General features: G+C 38.4%; 1 protein-coding gene across 6 annotated transcripts in view; it reads right to left on the bottom strand.

Moving 5' to 3' along the window:
• The window catches only part of EML4 (EMAP like 4), a 153,074-nt gene extending 132,998 nt beyond the window's left edge, over positions 1-20,076 (bottom strand). For 5 of the 6 annotated variants that reach the window (XM_070477394.1, XM_020871310.2, XM_020871327.2 and 2 more), the window contains exon 1: positions 19,806-20,075. In XM_070477394.1, coding sequence (XP_070333495.1) covers positions 19,806-19,830 — 25 coding nt within the window. In that variant the 5' untranslated portion in view covers positions 19,831-20,075. Of the gene's footprint in view, positions 1-19,805 lie in introns of all 6 variants that reach the window. The other variant, XM_070477414.1, reaches the window with a different exon arrangement.
• Between the last annotated feature and the right edge of the window lie 2,594 nt (positions 20,077-22,670).

Here is a 22,670-nt window from a genome sequence, read left to right as displayed (position 1 = left end):
GCTCATGCTTCAGGGGCCATAAATAAAGCTTACTGGAACCCAAGCACACCCAATGATGAGATACTGTCTATGGGCGCCTTCCTGACACAACAGAACTGAGTAGTTGCCTTTACAGCAAGTCTGCCAATTTCTATACAACGCGGTAAACACACACACCAGAACACTTTAAATGATTGTTAGGAAGGTAAGATCATAAGTAATTTCATCTTGTCTCTATCTTCTCGGTCTGAGATGTGATATTGCTTTCAATAAAAACAAAATTTTAGAAACCGAACTACCATATAACCCAGCAAACTGACCAATATAAAAAGATACGTGCACCCTAATGTTCACCGCAGCACTATTTACAATAGCCAGGAAAAGGAAGCAAACTAAATATGCCCATCGACAGTGGAATGGATAAAGAAGATGTGGTACATAAACACAATGAAATATTGCTCAGCTATAAAAAGGAAAAAAAAGTGCCATTTGCAGAGATGTGGATAGCTCTAGAGATTGTCATACAGAGTGAAGTAAGTAAGAAAAACAAGTATATAATATTGCTTATATGTGGCATCTAGGAAAATGGTATAGATAACTTAATGGAAAAGCAGAAATAGAGATAAAGATGCAGAGAACAAACTTATGGACAAGGGGGAAGAGGAAGAATGGGATGAATTGGGAGATTGGAACTGACATATATATACTACTATGTATAAAATAGATTAATGAGAACCTGTTGTATAGCACAGGGAACTCGATTCAATGTTCTCTGGTGACCTAAATGGAAAGGAAATCTAAAAAAGAGGGAGTATAGATGATTCACTTTGCTGTACAGAAGAAACTGACAACACTGTAAAGCAACTACACTCCAACAAAAGTTAACTTAAAAAAAGAACTTCAACAGCTTCTCTGATTTCCATTCCTCCACTGTGTAGCTCTTCCAATTCATCTAAGTCTTCTTGACCCCAAGTACATAGCACCATCAAGTTGATGAGGGGAAAAAAACCTGTAAGTGAATAACCATGGGATCATGATTCATTCCTTTTCTTTATCCCTTACATCCATCCATCAGCACATCGACAGCCTCTCCAAAGTACATTCCAAAAGCTACCACTTCTTTCAATTCTACCACACAAACCCCCAGGGGTCATCATCTTTTACCAGTATTCCTACAAGAACCTCTTAAGTATGATCTGAGGGTGTGGGGAGCAAAGAATGTGGTGGCAACATAAGAGAATACTATAGGTAATTTCAGACTTCAAACAGTCTAAAGTTTAAGTTTTACTGTTCTTATCCTCACTATGGCAAGAATATCCTCATTTCTTAAAAGTTCTTTTAAAAGGAATCTTTCAGCTTTCATTTAACAAATCTTGCTGCTTCTTTCCTGCATTTCTAAATATAAAATTAAACTATAAATACTAATTCTGGTTGTAAAACACACCACTGGGTGGCAGGGGGGAATGAAGTCCAATTTTGACTTCTTAATGTGTCTTCTGATATTGGTGACCAAGAAAACAGATTAACTGTTCTTCTATAGCTCTATACTTTAAATAAAATTTAGTGATTCAATTTTTCATAAAATACTCATTCTTTGATATTCAAAATAAAGAGAAGTAGCAAATGAAAGCAATGTATTACAGTGGAAAGCGCACTGGATTTTTTGAAGGCATAACATTTGGGCTTTAGTTCTTCCTTATTACACTCAAACTATCCCTCTTAAATATTACAGCTTCCTCATTTATAAAATATGAATATCAATGCCTGCTCTAATTCTTAAAATCATTAGTGAATCAAGAGATTGTGTTCTTGAAAGTAATTTTAAAAAGTAAACTCAAAACTATAAATATAAAATGTTAACAACAATCATTGAATTATGTAATTTTCTGTCAGTCTACAAAGTTTTAAAGTCAAATTTATTTCCTCTAAATTATTTTTCAAATACAAAAAATTTAATTGAAGTCTTTACAGCTATAATAATCAAGACAGTGTGGTATTTACTTAATGATAAACATAGCCATCTATGGAACAGAATAGAGAATCCAAAAATAGACTGACACATATGCAGTCCATTGATTTTCAGCAAAGGTGCCAAGGCAATTCAAAGGAAAAGGGCTAATCTTTTCAACAAATGTTGCTGGAACAAAGGGGTATCAGTGTGCAAATAAATGAACCTTCATTCGTACCTCATACCATATGTAAAAACTAATTCTAAAAGGATCACAAACCTAAAATAAAAGTAAAAACTATGAACTTCTACAAGAAAATAGGAGAGAAATTGTGACATAATATGCAATATATATAATTGATTTTTTGCCCCCAGTTCCTGGCATAGAATTTCTAAAACCCTTGGATTTTCTGAGTTGTAGGGATGTGAAGAGCCCCTTTCAACCATACCTGAGTTTATGTTAAAGAGGTAACTTTTGGAAGATGGAGGCTGGTTGCCAGAGGAACCAGTTCTTTGATTAGACAGTTTGAACTTTCAGTTCCACCCCTTCCCTCCCTCCGGGGAGGGAAGAAGGACTGGAGACTGAGCTCAGCCATACTGGTCAATGATTTAATCAATCATGTCTATATACCACAGCCTCCATTAAAACCCTAAATGATGGGGTTCAGAGAGCTTCTAGGCACATGAACACATCAAGGTGGTTGATGGGAGAGTGACATGCCCAGAGAGGGTACTGAAGCTCCATACTCCTAAGAACCTTGTCCAACGCATCTCTTCCATCTGGGTACTTCTGCACTGTATCCTTTATAATAAACCAGTAACAGTAAGAAAAGTGCTTTCCTGAGTTCTCTAAGGCATTCTAACATATTATTAGACCCAAGAAGGGGCACAGGAACATCCCAAATATTTATAAGTGGTCAGTCAGAAGTATCTGAGGTCTGAACTTGTAACTGATATCTGGAGAAGGAAGGCAGTCGTGAGGGACTGAATCCTTAACCTATAGGATCTGCACTAATTTCAGGAAGTTAGTGGTGTGGAACACCCACACATTTAGTGTCAGAAGTGTTATGAGCAGACAAATTTTCTTTTAGAATCTTTGTGATCTTGGGTTAGGTAAAGATTTCTTAATGGGACATAAAATGTACTATAAAGACAAACTTTATCCTAGTAAATTGATAAATTGGATTTCATCAAAATAAACTTCCACTCTTCAAAAGGCACTGTTAAGTAAATGAAAAGTGAAGTCACAAAGTGGAAGAAAATATTTGCAAAACACATAACTGATAAAGGACTTGCATCCATAGTATACAGAGAACTCTCAAAGCCTAATAAGAAGACAATCAACCCATTTTTTTAAAAAATGAGCACCAGACAGGCAAATCTATAGTCAGAAAGCAGATTAGTGGCTGCAGGGATGTAGGGAGCCAAAGTTCCAATGTTCACAGCAGCTGTCTGTATTCATAATAGCCAAAAACTGGTAACAACTGAAACATCCATCATCTGGTGAATGGATAAACTAATTGTGGTATAGTCATACAATAAAATGTTATCCAGCAATAAAAAGGAATAAATTACTGAAACACGCAACACAGATGAATCTCAAAAGTATACTAAGTGAAAAGCACAAAAGACCACAGACTGTAAGATTCCAGTTATATGATATTTTAGGAAAGGCAGAATACAGGAAAGAAAGCAAATCAGTGGTTGCCAGAAACAGGGCAGAGGGAAAGGACTGACTGCAAGCTGGTACAGGAACTTTGGGGGGAACTTTTTGGTGTAATAGAGATGGTTTATACCTTGATTGTGGTAGTAGATACACAACTATATAATTTTTGAAGACCCACTATACACTTGAAATTGGCATAATTTATCACAGGTAAAGCACAGCTCCCAGATGGCACTAGTGCTAAAGAACCTGCCTGCCAATGCAGGAAACATAAGAGACACAGGTTTGATCCCAAGGTCAGGAAGATCCCCTGGAGAAGGGCATGGAAACACTCTCCAGTATTCCTGCCTGGAGAATCCCATGGACAGAGGAGCCTAGCAGGCTTTACAGTCCATAGGGCTACAAGGAGTCAGACATGACTGAAATGATTTAGAACACACACAGCTGAATAAAGCTGATTTTAAAAATCTGAATTCTCAAAACTACTCTGTAGTTTTACTCTTTTTCACTAAAATCAAGATATGATAATGAGGTGTTTGGTGATGTTTTAAAACAAATGACTGAGAATTTGCTATCAAGAATGCATTGTAAAAAAAAAAAAAGAATGCATTGTATTTGATAGCAAAAATACCAGACAAATTCCAAAAGGAACAGAATACACTCAGTCTTAAAGAAGTCCAATGAAGTTTGGCAAAAAAGAAGATTGGCTTATCCAGGGTTACACAAAATACCAGTGATGAGAAGCAGAAACAAGTTAATAAGTAGGAAAAGAAAACAATTCACAAGACCTTACTCTAAAGACACTTTCTCATGCAACTCTTAGGAATGTGTCATTATCTGTTGCTTTTCAACCCCATCAACATATTATACATGTAATATATAATAAATTATGGCATAAGAAACAAGATAGCAAGAAATGCGGCAAGAAAAGGGATAGTGAGAGAATGAATCCACCTAAGATTCCCCAAAAAGAGATAAGAATGGAAAAGTAAGTTGGAGCCAGGTGGCCCAAGCCAAGAGTTCATCTCATAGAAGCTGAAAATGATAGAAAGCTTTTAGGAAAAAAAAAGCGACAATATAACATCCTGGTGGCCATATGGAAGTTAAACGAGAGCAGAATGATCAAATGTGAAGTCTTTGATTTGCAGACATGAAAACAATTGCCTATCGTGGATCAGAACACTTAAAACCATTCCAATGGTTTTCAAACTACTGAAACAACTTCTTTGTTGTCGCTGTGACATCGTCACACCCGTGTGAGTTCCATCCAAAAAACATCTAACATCATCTTACGGGTACTACTACTAAACAACTGTTCAGAGCACAGCATAGAACCCAAACTGCTCTAAGTACCAAAGCAGGTGTTAAAGTCCGGAAAGAAGGCGGGCCAGGAGGTAAAAGAGGTGACCTCACCCTGGTCACACAACCCACTGCTTGCCTCCACTCTCACCACCACCCACAGACAGCTGTCAGGAGAGCTCCACAGCATCCTGGGAATTCGCCTTAGTAACTGAATAGGGGTCCCGAATCCAGGTTAACAAACAACGATCTACAGTAACTAACCTAGAGGAAGCAAAAGATTTTAGAGAAATATGGTCAAATTTTTCCACAAGAAAAAAAATATTAAAATTCAAGGGAATATACATCTAAACATATAAAAGTATTATAGTAAACAACAAAACTTTAAATATGAAACAAAAAGACAAATTAAGAGTCTGAGTATGGACATCTAAGAAGTACATATACTATTTCAAAACTGTCATATGATCAGATATAGTGACTAAGATACTCAATGATAAAGTAGCCACAGCACAGTCAATATTTTACCTATCTGTTTTTGCATTCCCCAAGATTACTTTTCTCTAAGCTTATCTCAAACAACCAAAGACCACACAGGCTGTATCATCATCTATTATATAAAAAAAGGACAGTATGTTTATAATAGACAGTGCAGGAATCACATCCTAAGAGTGAATAATTAAATGAAAACTGTTTACTGTCTATCTCCCTTCACTATAGTATATGCTTTAGTAGGAATTTTTGTTTCTTTTCTTCACTGATATATTCCCAGTATGAAAACAATTCCTGGCACATGGCACTTGGTGAATAAATATTTGCTGAATTATTAGATTTTCACACTAGCAGCAACAGTTCATTTCAGTCACCAAACACAGATACTACTATAATCATCGCCTGCAAATGTGGGGTTGTAATAACAAGTTCAGTTTTATTCAATCTAGTTAAAAGTTACCCTTGAGGGTATTTTTTTTTAACTGACGTTAACCTTCTTTGCCATTTAGTTATTACAGTTTATGAAAAGTATCTGACATACTTCCTGAATTCATAACACTGAACAAATGTCAATGCCTCTGCTCTGCTACTCCCTTTCAAAGAGTTACCCATTTTTAAACCAAATTTCTTGAGATGTAGTCCATAACCTACTGCATCAATGATTATTTCTTAAAGCAAGTATATCGAAGACCACAGACTTAATCACAGGACTCATACTCCAACAAAGACATAGAAAAAGCAAATATCTCAGAAAAGCACCACTTACACAGAAAACAGAGAGGATGAAAGTTATTGCATTCACTGACTTAAATTAGGATGACACCAGGAGAGCAAAGCTGACAATGGTCTCTGCAGAGGTTGAAAACTGCAACCAAAGTGAGCTCTACTGGTAGTTTATCATTTTCTCAGCTATATGGGAGCAGGAAGAAAAAAAAAGTAAATGTCATTCCTTTAAGCCATTTTCATGAGCTGGGAAGGCTACTGTGACCTGATCTCTATTTTTCTGCTTACATCCAAAACTAAGACATGCATCTGAATAAAACAGAAAAGGCTGGATGGTAGAAGTTTAAGGTAGTCCTCCTTTGTTTCCAAAGCTTCCTATACTTCACCATCACAATTCTTATTACTCTGTATTTTAAAAGCCAACATCATAAGCTCCATAAGAACTATGTTTATAGCTGGAAGAGTGCTGAGCACATACCAAGCATTCAATAAATATTTCCTGAATAAATACTGCCTGAATCCCCCACAGAATTATAAGCTTCATGAGAGCAGGGATTTCGAGAGTCTCATTCACCAATTTCCCACTGCACTTAGCACAGAGTGTGATCCAAAGAAGCTAATCAAAAGCTATTTACTTAATGAATGTGCTTATGTTCAGGAAACACATGCAAATAAGTGGCCTATATGAGACTCAAACCTGTAACCTTGGCCCCATTACCGTATGCACTAATGAACCAAGATGAGGAGTTTCACACTGCGAAAGTCTCAGTGTGCATATAATCACTAAATTTCACTCACAAGTACTCACAAAGGTTTCAAGAAAAGAAGTCAAAACTGGTTACTTTCGTGGCCATTCTCTTTATTCTAAACTTTGTTCCCTAATATGTTACATCTTATATGATTCACAATAATAGATCCTAAAAATCAAGAAAATGTTGTTTGTGCCAAAAAAAAAAAAAAAAAATTCTCACTAATTATAATTGGAGAGGATTAAAAAAATAAGATGAATGCCAAGAGGTACTCAAAGCAGTCAAAGAAAGTCAAAGGCTATGCCCCAACTAAACTGAAAACAGGATATCCTCCAAAGTTTAAAAAAAAAAAAATCTCCCACTCATCAAAAGAAGTCAGTTATGGCACTTTTCTGGAACAACCTCAAAGAAAAACACAAACAAATTTTGTCATTTTCTCTGACATGTCACTTAAAAACCAGCTAAGAAGTTACATACATACAAGAGTGAAAAATGACTTAAGCAAAAAAAAAAAGTCAGGTATCAAAACTAAACAGTTTTGTTTTAAAACAGCAAGTCATCTCAACTTTAGGAAGTCATCCATTTTGAAAAGTCAGAAAAGTACATTCTCTGGAAAAATTTTTTGAAAAGGAAAAGAGGTACATTCTTATTATGAAATATGACAAATACTGACATAGCATAATTTGACTCTCAGGATACTAACAGCTCATTAATCCAGAGATTTATCCTAAAAGAAAAACAAAAGAAACAAAAGATAACCTTAAAACCAAAGATATAGGGAACATAAGTGGCCTATAATTTAAAATATGTACATATCATCAAGTTTATAAACTAAAAGCTCAGGTATTTTATTAAAGGCCTCATTCAGAAGGCTTCACTGATGGCTCAGTGGTAAAGAATCGGCCTGACAATGAAGGAGACACGGGTTTGATCTGAGATCCAGAGATCCCACATGCCGAGGGGAAACTAAACTTGCAAGCCACAACTATTTAGCTTGCGCTCCAGAGCCGGGAAGCCACAACTGAAGCCCACGTGCCTAGAGCCCATGCTCCGCAACAAGAGACGCCGCAACAGTGAGGAGCCCACACACTGCAACTAGAGAAAAGCCTGTGCAGCGATAAAGATTCAGCACAACCAAAAACAAACAAATAAATAAAATTATTAGGGGGAAAAAAGATGGATCCTTAGGGTGAGAAAATGAAGTTTATCGTTTTATCCTGAGCAACATCTGACATTACATTAGTCACATATTACCAATGTTAGTAATATTTATTAGGTATGATTCTGTCCCTGTAAGTGCTATACCATATAATTTCAAAAGGCATAGGTCGTGATTCCTGGGTTCTTTTCTGAGACCCGAAACAATCATTATATAAGTCAAAACAGCTTTGTTATCTGGCTTCCCAGTCTGCAGCAAATTTAAAACTGGAAATCGAAAGAAAGGCTGGATTAGAAACAATAACCAATCTAGTAACAACAAGCACCTCTAGAGCCTAGAGTACCATTTTCTACCAAAAGGAACCACAACTTCTTAGAAAAACAGCTGACTGTAAAAATGGAGCAGGAAGTATAAGTGTGAAGTCTGAACATCCTATCAGAAAGCAAAGAAGCTGACAAAGCACCAGGATCAGGACTCGAGAAGCAATGTGAAGATGCTCTGACAGGTCAAAATGGGAAAATCTAAGCACCAAAATTTAGAAGAGTAATGGTGCAGCAGATCAAAATACACCAAATAAATAAAAATCTCTAAGTTTCTATTTAAAGGACAGACAAAACAAAGAAACATGCTTAAAAAAAACCAAAAGATACAATCAGGACTTATGTTAATTTAACTTTACAGGAAGAAAGGTCTAGTTTCTTTAGTAAACTAGGGGGGGAAAAAGGGAAGGAAAATATACATTATAGATTAAAAGAGACATAGCAACCAAATGCAATGTATGATCCTGTTTAAACCATGATTTAAACAAACCACTGAAAAATGACACTTAAAGAGATCAGCAGGGATATTTGACATTAAGATACTATTGTCAGGACTTTCCTGGTGTTAAACTCTGAGCTTCCAACTCAGGGGGCATAGGTTGGATCCTTGGTTGGGGAACTAAGATCCTATATGCCTCACAGTGCAACTCCTATCCCCAGAAAAAATTACTGTCAAATTGTAGGTCTAATAATAAGAGAAGAGTCATCTTTCAAGATACATAAACAAACATAAGGGTGAGACTCTTTAAGTTCATATAAAGAGAGGAAAGGGTAAGCACGCTGACACTGAACGACACAAGGAAGACAGTCGGAACTGTCAATCCTTCAGTGCACGGAGGGAGCGGCCCTGCGTTACAGCACAGAGCCACGTCTGATGCTCCTCATGGCCATCGGTCATCCATAATACGCTAAACTACGTTCTATAAGCACAGCTTAAGCAGATCAGATGTCCAAATAATGGAACAGGATCCATTAAAGTTTATATTTATACTCTCTGAGAAGGAAAGATGATCACAATATTTAAAGGGGAAAGAAAATGGTTGACTTTGCTGCTTAACTATATTCTCTTTTACCCCAAACACACACACCACATTAACAGTATCTTGCTCTCAATAATTGCTGATTATTTAAATATAGAAACATAATAGTAACAAACACCCTGTATGGCTTCCCACTTAGAGCAAATTCCTTCAAACTAATTTATATTAATGGTCTAGTCCATGTGTTCAACACAATTTTTAAGTGTAAGATATACTATTACACAGTTACAAAATTACAAGAACCATAAAGAATGTTTATCAATATATAAACAATAATGGATTATAACCCATTGGAAAAAAATAAGACAGCTGATTCCATACAGATATATTAAGTAAACCAGTAATGTGAAGGTCTGATGAGGAACAGAGGATTTATAAAATTTCAAAGCACCTCCTACAAAATACTAATTACAAAGTTTCTAGAAAAAGTAATTTTACAATGGAAAGGCCTGGCAGACCCCACCCTAATCAAATGGTCAAAATGGACATCATCAGTAATGGGACAAATCAAAATTGTGTGCTACCTGACAGGATGCAATGAGACAAAACACAGCTCACCTCTGTGACTTTTGTGCCAAAGATACATAATTTGAATCCAATCAGGAGGAAACATCAAATTTAGGGACATTCTACAAAACAAATAGCCTATTATCTTGCAAAGTATCAAGTTCACGAAACCCAAGGAAAGACTAAGGAACTGTTCCAGATTGAAATAGACTAGAGAGACATGACAACTATTGGTAAATAGAACATTTGATTCTGAACTGGTTATTTACTAAAAAAGACATTATTAAAATAATTAGCAGAACATGAATGGGTTTGAGGGTGAAACAGTAGTAATGTATCAATATTCATTTCCTGATTCTCTTCATTGTAGTACGGTCATGTAGGAGACTGTCTTTGTTTATAGGATACACACACTTGAATGTTAGCAGGTGTCAGGGCATCATTTTAACAACTTAATTCTCAAATTACTACAAGCACAAAGAAGATCCTCCAGCACCTCCTGGGCAAGATGCAGCAGTCCCCAACTTTCTGGGGGGATCAATTTTGTGGAAGACAATTTTTCCACGGACCTCAGATGGGAGAGATGATTTTGGGATGATTCAAGTACATTTACATTTACTGTGCACTTTATTGCATTTAAAAAAAAAGTTATTTATTTGGCCATGCCAGGTCTTAGTTGTGGCACGCGGGATCTGGTTCCCACTGCATCAGGAGTACAGTGTTAGGCACTGGACCACCAGGGAAGTCCTTGAGCTTTATTTCTAATCTAACGTTGTTGCTGATCTGACAGAAGGTACCAGTGAGTGGCCCAGAGTCTGGGGATCCCTGAGATAAAGGGCCAGGCAATAAGGTAAATACTTGAAACAAGCTAGGCATAAGGCAGAGGCTGAGGCTGTTGACCTGACACAAAGTATACAGATCATCTGGAACGCAAGTCGACAGTGGCAAGATCATTCCATTTTTTCAAGAGAAACCAAAGATGCAGATTTTTATGTGAAATTTCCCGATTTTTAACACACTCAAAAAGGCCAAACAAAACATGTCTGCCGACTAAATTTGAGCCACAGCTGCCTCTGGCCCTGAGGCCTGTTTCTCAGACTAAGGCCTAGGGGTAAAAGGAAACCACATGATATACATGGAACAGATTCTTGGAGCCACAGTTTTATCCCAAGAGTTCGCCTGGAATTTTCTGGGAAAGGTGATATTTCTTTACTTTTAAAATCCTATATTGTGGACTTTAATGCAAAGTCATATGACTTTTTAAAAACTTTTCATTTAAAAATAATTTCCAGCTTACAGAAAAGCTGTAAGAACATGAACAGTACAAATACCCGTACAGTGTGAACCACATTCATCTGTTAACATTTTATTCATTTGCATTACTGCACAGAAGCATCCTTCTACCCCCCCCCCTCCAGTACAAACACAAATACATACACACATAAATACAGCGAAATATGTGTGTGTATATATATATAAAACACATATACATAATTTTTTCGGAACCATTTGAGAGTAGTTACGTATCATGGCTCTTTATTCCTAAAAAAAGCTCAGCATGTATTTCCTAAGAATAAAAATATTGTTTTATAGAACCTTAGGTTACCAACTTTAGAAAGTTCAACACTGATGCCATACCTTTATGTTATCTACCATCTATATTCCAATTTTGCCAAATGATCCAATAATATCCTTTACAGCAGCCTCCCCTCTAGTACAAGATCCATTCCAGGATAAGGTACCACAAAGAGCTGTCATGTCTCTTCAGCATCCTTTAATCTGAAACACTTCCACAGCCTTTCTTTGTCTTTGTAACATTAACACTGAAGAGTAGTCTCTCCCCCCTATTCTTTTATAAAATAGGATGTTCCCCAATTGAAGTCCAATAAGGCCTCATGATTACATCCAGGCTATGCATTCCTGGCTGGAGAACTACCTAAGTAATGTGCTTTCTGCAGGGCATCACATTCAGAGGCATACAATGACCACTTGTGCTATTTATTTTGATCATGCACTCAAGATGCTGTCTGATTTCATAACTGTACAGAGTTACTATTTTTTCCCTTTGTAACTAATATGCAATGTATGGGAAGATGCCAACATTCTGCAGAAAATTCTTAAAGAAATGGGAATACCAGACCACCTTACCTGCCTCTTAAGAAATCTGTATGCAGGTCAGGAAGCAACAGTTAGAACTGGACATGGAACAATACACTGGTTCCAAATACAGAAAGGAGTACATCAAGGCTGTATATGTCACCCTGCTTATTTAACTTATGCAGAATACAACATGCAAAATGCCAGACTGGATGAAGCACAAGCTGGAATCAAGATTGCCCAGAGAAATATCAATAACCTCAGATATGCAGATGACACCATCCTTATGGCAGAAGTGAAGAAGAACTAAAGAGTCTCTTGATGAAAGTGAAAGGAGAGTGAAAAAGTAATCTTAAAACTCAACATTCAGAAAACTAAGATCATGGCATCTGGTCCCATCACTTCATGGCAAATAGATGGGGAAACAATGGAAACAGTGAGAGACTTTATTTTTGGGGGCTCCAGAATTACTGCAGATTGTGACTGCAGCCACGAAATTAAAAAAACACTTGCTCTTTGGAAGAAAAGCTATGACCAGCCTAGATGGCATATTAAAAAGCAGAGACTACTCTGCCAACAAAGGTCTGTCTAGTTAAAACTATGGTTTTCCCAGTAGTCATGTATGGATGTGAGAGTTGGACCATTAAAGAAAGCTGAGCACTGAAGAATTGATGCTTTTGAACTGTGGTTTTGGAAAAGACTCTTGAGTCCCTTGGACTGCAAGGAGATCAAACCAGTCCATCCTAAAGGAAATCAGTCCTGAATATTCACTGAAAGCGCTGCTGCTGAAGCTGAACCTTCAATACTTTGGCCACATGATGCGAAGGACTGACTCACTGGAAAAGACTGTGATGCTGGGAAAGATTGAAGGTGGGAGGAGAAGGGGACAACAGAGGATGAGACGGTTGGACGGCATCACCGACTCTATGGACATGAGTTTGAGTAAGCTCTGAGAGTTGGTGATGGACAGGGAAGCCTGGCATGCTGCAGTCCATGGGGTCACAAAGTCGGTGGGGTCACAAAGAGTCGGACATGACTGAGTGACTGAATTGAACTGAAACATTCTGCTTCTCATCAAAAATATCCCATAGATTTAGCATGTATCAATGATTCCTGTCTCAACTAATCTTTATTAAAACGGCTGCAAAATAATCATATGAATGTTTAAGTAGACAACTTCTGGCTCTACTCTTAGATCCCTAAGGTATACCCACTTGGTCTCCTTGACCTTAGAAGCTCTACAGGGCAATGGTTTGAGTGCAAGACTAGAATAATCAGGTACAGCTTCCAGAAAAAGACAAGTGTACCTGAGCCATGCCTTAAAGACTGGATAGATTCTGAAAACCTAATGAAGTGGAGAGACAGTCAAGACACAAACAAATCCATCAAGAAAGCTGAAAAAAAAAAAAAAACAAAAAAACCCCAATATGGTGAATCCTTCTGCAAAGTAAGTATAATACCCTAGCTTATCAGTTTTATAAAACCACATTTCTACATATGGAGTTTGCCTGAACTGATTCTAGAACTACAGATATACTTCTGCTGCTACTGATGATAACTACGGTATAATCATTATATTTAGAGTCAAGAGTTGGACATGACTGAGCAACTGAACTGAAAAACTTTTCAAAAATAGCACAATTCATTATAACTACTACTTCAGATTGTTCATCCACATTTTCATATATGTCAGCCGTCCTGCCTAGTCTTTCAAAGACAGGGAGTAACAGCCACTAAAAATGTATTTTTCATCTGAATCGCGACCCCCCAGTAAAATAAATTTTATTCTGCAATCTAAGGCATATATATTTATATGAAATTGAAAGTTTCTTGAAGCAATATTATGCAAAGCACTAATATCTTATAATCTTTTTTCCTTTCCTTCTCTTCCTCATTTTTTAAAAATATTCATCTTGACCCTCAATAAACTGACTTCTAAATCCTTAATAAGTGATTCACAAAACCTCCACTTGAAAAACACTACCCGAGAACATGGGATACAGTTCTTTATTAAACTTTCAACAAAGTTCGGAGAAAGTTTTCATGTATTTCAGGTGAAATAAGAACAGAAAAAAACAAGAACATAAAGAGCTATTTAATTTTTTTAAGGATTCTACTCTGACATTGTATATGGTAATTTTTTGGCCTTCAAGTTATCATTTTTTTTCAGAAATGATGGTAAGAGCAAAGGTTGTATGTTGCCAGTTATATACTGGTTCCCTAGTAATTTCCCTCCAATTTCACAGGATCATGAAACCACCCCTGTTCCGCTAGGAGATTTCAAAAACACATGAGTGTCAGCCTTTCAGTGGGTTTATAATCTGGCTGTAGGAATAAGACTTACAGTAATTTTAGGACTTGTAATAATTACCCCTACCTTTCGAGAAGAAATATTCTGTGGTAAGTGCCCTAAAAACGTTCCTGTGTTAAAAGTTCCAGGGTGGATACTGTGAGTTGGAAATGAAAGAAAACAAAGAAAGAAGAGTGCTCAGAAAGGAAACAATATGTGAGTTGGGCCTTGAAGGGTACTTCAAGACAGAACAGTCACAGGAATGAAAAACTGCCAGTCAAATATGGGAAAAAAGAAATAGGTCATTTAAGGCCAGATCACATTAAGACAGTAGTAAGAGATAATGGAGGATCTTGACACCAAGGCTAAGGTGTTTGAATTTAGTCATTAAGGCAATGAAGCAATCTAGAAAAGGTCCCCCACCACCCTTTACAAAACAAATTATAGACAAGTAGAGATTCTTGAGGCTATGCAATAATGCAAACACAGAAAAATAAGGCTTTCAACTGTGGTGTCAGAAAAGGAAAGTAAGGAATGTGAAAAGGTGACAAGAATTGATAAGTCTTAGAAGAGATTTTAATGTGGTAGGCAAAAAAGGCCAAGAATCAAACATGGTTCTAAGATTTTAAGGCTGGGTGATACTTATAGTGAAAAATGATGAAGCTGATTTAGAGGAAGAACAGTTCAGATCCAAGTGCATTAGAGTTGACATGCAAGTGGGTTATGAAGAGTCAGTAATAGGATGAGGAAAAGAACACTGGGTCCCATCAGAATAATCTGAGTTCAAGTGAAAAAAATGGTTAGGATCTAATGAGAAAACCAGAATGCAAAATTATATCTATAGTATAATTTTAACTGCGTATAAAAAGCACAGGAAAAGGCTAAAAACGTGTATATCAACATGTTTACGTCAGCTGAATACAAATAAACTAGGAATAAAAAAATTTTTTTTTTCCTTCTTTTGTAGTGTTCTCACTGGATACAAACCTTACAAATCAGGCTTCACACCCCCACCCTAGAAAAAGAAGAAAGGGAAAAGAAAAATCTGGATTTGAAGTCTTTTCAAAAAATTGCAAACTCCTTGAACTTTAGTTTCCTCATCTAAAAATGGGGAAATAATTTCTTCTTTCTCAAGGTTAGTGTGCAGATTAAATGAGATAAAGTTTTGTAAACTATAAAGCAATATGCAAAGCTAAGGCATTATAATAGTCTATGACAGCTACAACTACAGGCCAAGATATCACACACAGACGTAAAAATATACTACAGATTTGGGAAGTAGATTATCTCAAACTTTTAAAAAGTTTTAGAATCCATCTATTTTTAAATCAAATGTTACTGTAATATTTCTTATAAACAAACACTGAAGTTGTACATGCTATATATATATATATCATATATATAAAATTAATACAGTACTTGTCCTACATGCTATTCAAGCTTAAATACAAAGCAAAAAAAAGAGCTAGTAGTTATCATTCCCTAACATTTAGACTTCTAAATAAGTTATTTTACGGTTTTAAAAAGCCACGCTCTATTGAGGATAATTTCAGTAATCTCCAAATGTCATCTCTTGGAAGTTATGTGCTTGATACACAGCACTGCATTCTAAATGGTGTCTTCCCCTTCAACTCCCACTTTTGGTCCTTTACTTAGCATTAAACACCTCTAGATACCTATTTAAAACCAGACAGTAAGCTCCTGAAGGGCAAGAAGCATGTCACAAAACAGGTACATGTTAAGAAATACTCCAACTCATGTTACAGATGCTGAAGTAACCATTTAAGAGTTACTACTCAGGTCATATTATAATGTAAGCCTGTCTCGAGCCCTTCAAGAGACAGCCAATAAGAAATTAAAAGCTAAGAAAAAATTCCACAAGTAATGTTACTACATAAGAAACATTTTTATATGAATAAAGAATACTTAAGATTAATATGTAAAAATCTTATACTACACTGTTCCTTTAAGAAAGCAAGAGTATATATGAGATGAGAAATGATAAGTTCTAACATTATGTTAAAAAATTGTTTTCTTCATGTATCTGATAAACTGAAGCATATTATTACTGCACTGAAGAATGTTATATTTCTTATACTAACCCTATAATTTAATGCATTACAATTTTTCTTTAAAAAGAAGTTTTGGAGTTTTGTTTTTAATCTTTGGAGCAAAAAAATTTAAAACTGACGTGGTGAACAATATGTTTTCTTTAAGGCATAAACACTGACTAAACCTGAGGCTATTTCCAAGACAAGTTTTAAAATTAAAACTTTTATTATGAAAAAGAGATGCTAAAAAAACTAGGCATGAAATGCACCTAACCTATGCCTTATGAAAATCAACACAAAAAGTTCTGTCAACAGTTTTCCACTTCTGCACATAAACCTGAAATTTAAAATGTTTACTATATACATGTTTTGTACAGGTATGTGTGTATATTCATATATACTGATTTGGAGGCAGGACACTAAGACAATTAATTAGTATTTCCCCCTCACTAATTAAAAAAAATTGTTTCTAAAGTGCTGCTTTTTTGTATTACAATAATTTGTGAACCAAAAGATACTATGCCTAAAGGAAAAAGTACAAACACCTGCCAATCCAACTGCCGGAAATTCATCAGCTGCAGAGAATAAAAGCATCCTTTTCGTTGTTTTTAACATACCGACAAAACAAAAGAACTACAACAGGTATACAATTTCAATATGGCACGTATAACACAGACCAGCACCTAACATTCCTCTCAATGATTTCAAAATCTTTACAGTTTTAATTGCCATTAGACATCTCATAAAATGCACATAAGTGTTTTCCTTATCTAAACACTCAACAATCAATGGTACAGTCTGAATCTTTAAAGTTTTTCACTTAACAAAATGATGCATCATAACATTCCCTTAAATAATCAGCTTCTCTAGAATCACTGTTTACAAAGCACTCAGCTTTTCTGCTTATAAAAACATAGTTTTCTTTATTTTCAAGAACCCATACAGTATATAAAATGAAACACATACACTTCCTTGAGAATAAATACTTTAATACTTATGACCCCAGAAGAACTTCACATGTTTTGAATTCTTGTTTGGTTAAAAAAAGTTTTTAAACATCTACTAGAATACAAGAGCTTGCCTTGACATTCATGGCTCTCTTGAAGGTAAAATAAAGATCAACGTAACTCTAAGTGCTAGACTAACGAACTGAAGGGAGTAGAAACAAGCAATCTGGCAAGAGTTGGGGAAAACTATGTTTAAAGACTACCAGTAAAATATACCAGCTTTACCCTTCCCCACTCCCAATCCTTTAAGGTTTCAACTAAGATGGGGCCTAGTTTTACTCTTTCAAAGGGGGACAGAAAGAGAAAGCACAAATCTCCTGCTGAGAAGTATCTTCATCAGGAACAGCTCCAAAAATACTGCCAGGAACCATTTCTTTCCCTCCCAGCTGACATAGGTTCCTCTCTTTAAATATAAGCATCTCTTCTGATCCTGATCAATATCATACTTTAAGAAGGGGAAAGTCTCAAGGTGTCACCCAAGGGTGGTACCAAATGAATAAAAAAACTACTAAATAAATACAAAAATTCAACATCACAGTCAGTTATAACATTCTTTATGAAAAGTGGGAGCCCCAACTAAAATTTCTCTTTCAGTCTCTACTATCAGTTACCTTATGAACAGGATAAGAAGGGACAGTTGTTTAAAAATGCATATCCACTTTCAAAATAAATGTTTAAGTGCACCCAATTAGTGAGAACGACTCCCAGAAAACACTTACAGAAGATGAAGTTTTGGCAAGCCTTCGAAGCCCACAAACCAACAGCCAGAAGTAAAAGCTGATTCTAATTTGAGCAGTGATCCCACCATTCCTACAGGCTGAGGAGCCAGCAGTGCAGACACCTCAGCCCCACAACATCCCCCAACACTCAAGTTTTTTGCCCAAGTATATGATCACCTCTTTGTGAACATAAAGGACAAGTCTTTCAGTCCAATATGATTAGGGAATAAATTCAGACACAGGCATATGGCTTAAAAAAAAAGGCAGTGAAAAGCTGATACCTCTTTAAAACGAGCCCAAGAATGAAACAACTTCACTATGAAAGGAATTATAAGACATCAAAGGTTAGATAATGGACAACAGGTGCCTTTGGGGAGGAAAGAGTAACACTCAGTTGCCTCCTATTTTAGGATTTCCACTCTGTAGTGTGTGTTTCCCAAAGAAAGTGTATGTGTTCTTCCCAAATAAAGTCATAGCCAAAATTACGGTTTTTACTATTTAATACCTGTAGTGGGTCCACTGCTCTTAAATATACTTTTTTACTTTATATTAAAAAAAAAAAAGTTGATCTCAACACGTCTGAATAAACTATGGCCTATGGCCAGATCATGCACTGATCCATGAACATTAACCAACTAGGAATTTATTATCAAGAAATGCAAGGAAAGGCGTCAAATACTCAATATACCAATCCAACAGTAGGTATCACATAACTACAGTATCAGCCAAAGCAGAAACTGTTTCTCTCACCATCGTAACAGTTGAGCTCAATCTTTACAGTAACCAGATTCCAATAGCCTCAAAGAATAGTAATTCCAGACACAGATTATATGGCTCTGAGTACCAGCCACGAGGTCTGATTCTCGTAACCAGTTACAAAATTTACTACCTTTATTCGGGAAACACTGTGAAAGGGAACACTGAAACAATACTTTAGCCTATTTCCCTTTCTCCATTCCACAAAGACAACATATTCCAAAAATGGAGAATCCTTTCTTTCCCTGACAGAGGCCCCCTTTCCTATGGATTCATGGGGCAGGATTACTTCTCCCCAGCATGCTTGCAGAGCCAGCAGGCAGACTTCTGCTTTCACTCCTCTCTTAAAGAGGGTCCCCCAACACAGATGCACCTCTACTTTCCTGTATTAGGAAAACGATGCTTCAGTGCTACTGGATCTCTCCACCACAAGTGGAGGGAGTGAGGAGAAGTTGTCAGTCACTCGAAGAGATACTTAAAAGACGACTCTAAACTTAAAGTGAAGGCTTGAGGAGGAGGGAGGGAATGGGGGTCCCTTCCCTAAATGGGAGCCTGTGCGTGGGTAAGGGATGTCCCCACCCTGAAAGAGACCTCGGTACGTGAGACGGGGGAGGAGTGTTGTACCCAGAAGAGATTCAGGTTTGAGAAAGAGGTGTCCTAACCTTGAAGGTGGGGGGAGCCGTTGAGTGTATGGGGGGGGGGGGGGTGCCGCACCAGCTTTAGGGCGGCCTCTTTGAAAGAAAGGGTTCCCACTTCGGGGAAGAAGCGCCCCGCACTGACGGGGACGCTGGGAGGAAAGAAGGGTCTTGTTGAGGAGGGCTGGCATGGGGGAGGGGTTCTGAGTTCACCGGAGCCCGGAGAGGGGCGGCGGGCTCGAGGGGAACATGTGCAGTGGAACTGCTGCCATCCCGAGGGGCAGGGTGGAGAGCAGGCCCGGGCTGCGTGTGCAGGGAACAAGGTTCCCACCCTGCGCAGGAGAGGAAGGACTCCCAGCCGCACTCACCGAGGCTGCCGGCGAAACCGTCCATCTTGCGGGGAAAGCGCCGGGCTCCGGGCTCAGCGGGGCGGGCACTTCATTCAGCGGACCGACTAGGGTGGCCGACGCTGAGCCTGACCCGCTCGTTCTCTCGGACGCGCGGCTCGGCTCCCGCCTCCGTAGTCCGTCGGCCCGTGCGCCCCGGGGCAGTCAGCCGCGGCCGCCGCGACCACTTCCCCGTCAGGTTGAGAGCCGCGCCGCTCCGCCGCCTGCCCTGCCTCCCTCCCAGACAGCAGCCGTGAGCGCCGCGCCGCGCCCCGCCCCCGCGCCCGCGCGCAGCGGTGGCTCCGCCCCCGCGCACGCCGTCACGCTTCCGACCCCGCCTCCCACGTGACGACCCGGAGGCGGGGTCTCGCGGACCCTTCCCTCTCACCTTGCCTTAGCCTCGGATTCCGCCCCCCTCGCGGGGGACTGGTGACTGCGCTTGCGCGATGGGCTTCCTAAGAGCCTAGGACTTGGGACTTGAAACTGGTTCCGAGTAAGTGGGGATAAGGGGAGACCTCCAGCCTGGGATACTCATGAACTTCTAAAGATTCCTTGCTTCGCAGCGCCTAGGAAGTCCGGAGAGACCCTTCGGAGCTCAAGTCTGGAGCTCCTCTGACAGGAGATGGCCACCCCGAGTGTCTTAGCACACTAAAGAGGCAACCAAGTAGGGGAAGGATCCAGTCTTCGCGGGTTCTTCCTTTGCCCCAGTAGGCTGAGGGACAGAGATGAGAGTGAGTCTTCTTGACTAGCTCAAGGCCATAACTCCACCGCCAAAGGCCCACAGCAGGTCAGGGCCCAGGATGTTCCAGAAGCAAGGAATGTTAGTACTGGACAGGGCCCAAGCCTTCATCTTGCCTCCGCTTCAGGGAGCCTGAGCCTAGAAAAGACGTAACCTGCGCAAGGTCAGGAGAAGGAAATGACAACCCACTCACTCCAGTGTTCTTGCCTGGAGAATCCCAGGGACAGAGGAGCCTGGTGGGCTGCCGTCTATGGGGTCGCACAGAGTCGGACCCGACTGAAGCGACTTAGCAGCAGCAGCAGCGCCAGGTCATGGAGCCTGGTAAAGGCAGAACTAGTACTAATTCCCCCCTCCTGTTGTTTTCCACCAGGGATGCAAAGCCACCCCTGACAGGACAAATCATAGGATTGCCTACTAGGGAACTATAACAAAGGGTTGAAGTAATCCTGAGTTCCAGGCCCAATTCCATGTGACTCAAGAGGTGAGTTATCAAGTCACTAAACTCGCTTGGGCCTCATTTTATTCAATTGTAAATGGAAGACTGGACAGGTAACCAAAACATCTAAACCTTCTTTTTCATCCTCACTCCCACACACCTGTATTCTCCATCCTTCTTTTTTGGGACTATGTTGTATGGATCAGGGGACTAGTTACAGAGGAGAAGTATAAGGTACCCAGGAACTAAATTGATCTAAACAATAATAAAGAGCTGGCTTAGAAGAGATTAAGAGTGATATTACAGACTTTTGTGATGCCTCAGAGGTAAAGAATCTGCCTGCCAATGTAGGAGACTCTGGTTCCATCCCTGGATCTGGAAGATCCCCTGCAGAAGGAAATGGCAACCCACTCTAGTATTCTTGCCTGGGAAACACCATGGACAGCAGAGCCTGACAGGCTACAGTCCACAGGGTGGTAAGAGTCAGACATGACTTAAGGACTAAACAACAACCAGTCCTTTTAGTCAGTTGCAGGAGAGAGGAAGATAAGAAATAAGATGAGAAAAATGAAATAGCAACTGTCATAATGAGAGGAACTTGGAGGAACTGGATGGTTGAAAGGACTGTTTAAACATTTTGTCAAAGTCTTGCAGTACTTTTCACCTTTGATGTCTCTTTAAAAATCTTCCCTGAAAGTCTAAATTACTTTAAATTTCTTTTTTGGATATCAGACCTGTGTGTCTTCTGAATACCATGCTATGGGGAAAAGGGCCATAAAGCAGCCAAGATAAATTCAGGTTACAGACAAAATGGTGTCTGAGGTTTCCTCTTTCTTCGAAATTATTTACCCAGTGTTTCCTTTGCGATGGGCATTTTCATATCTGTATGATTCTGTTAAGTCTTAATTGCTTAATATTTGAGACATGCTTACTTCTGACAGCTGCTCTTCTGTGCCTGTGTGCAAAACTTTCTGCTTTAAGTCCATTAAAAGAATAAGAACTTGTATACTGGTATATATATACATTTAAAAAACTTTTTATTTTGAAATAACTGTAGATTCACATGTACTTGTTAGAATATCCTTTACCCAGGTTCCTTGCAATAATGATATCTTACAAAACTATAGTACAATATCACAACCAAGATATTGATACTGATACAGTGGAGATACAAAACATTTGTATCATTTCCATGAGCATGAGGATCCAAATTGTCTTTTATAAACACACCCATTTTCCTCCTGATACCATCTGCTCCTTCACTCCTGGCAACCACTAATCTGTAATCCATTTCTATAAATAGGGCATTTCAATGGAATCATGTAATATGTAATGATTTGGGATTGGCTTTTCTCACTCAGCATAATTCTCTGGAAATTTATCCAGATCGTTTTGAGTATTAAGAGTTTGCTGTTTTATTGCTGAGAATTCCATGGTTGGGATTATCACTGTTTGACCATTCATCTGTTGAAGGCATTTGGGATGCTTCCAATTTGAGGCTGTTATATAGAGAGAGTTGCTATTAATGTTCATGTATACATATTTTTTTGTGAACATATTTTTCATTTCTCTGGGATAAATACCCAGGAATTGGATTATTTGGTTGAACGGTAGCTGTACATTCCATTTTTTTTTAAGAAACTGCTAAATTCAAAAAATAATAATAATAATT

The sequence above is a fragment of the Odocoileus virginianus genome, chromosome 2 (genome assembly GCF_023699985.2).
Source record: "Odocoileus virginianus isolate 20LAN1187 ecotype Illinois chromosome 2, Ovbor_1.2, whole genome shotgun sequence".
In the NCBI taxonomy this organism is placed as follows: Eukaryota; Metazoa; Chordata; class Mammalia; order Artiodactyla; family Cervidae; genus Odocoileus; species Odocoileus virginianus.
This window is presented reverse-complemented; position numbering and strand designations above follow the sequence as displayed.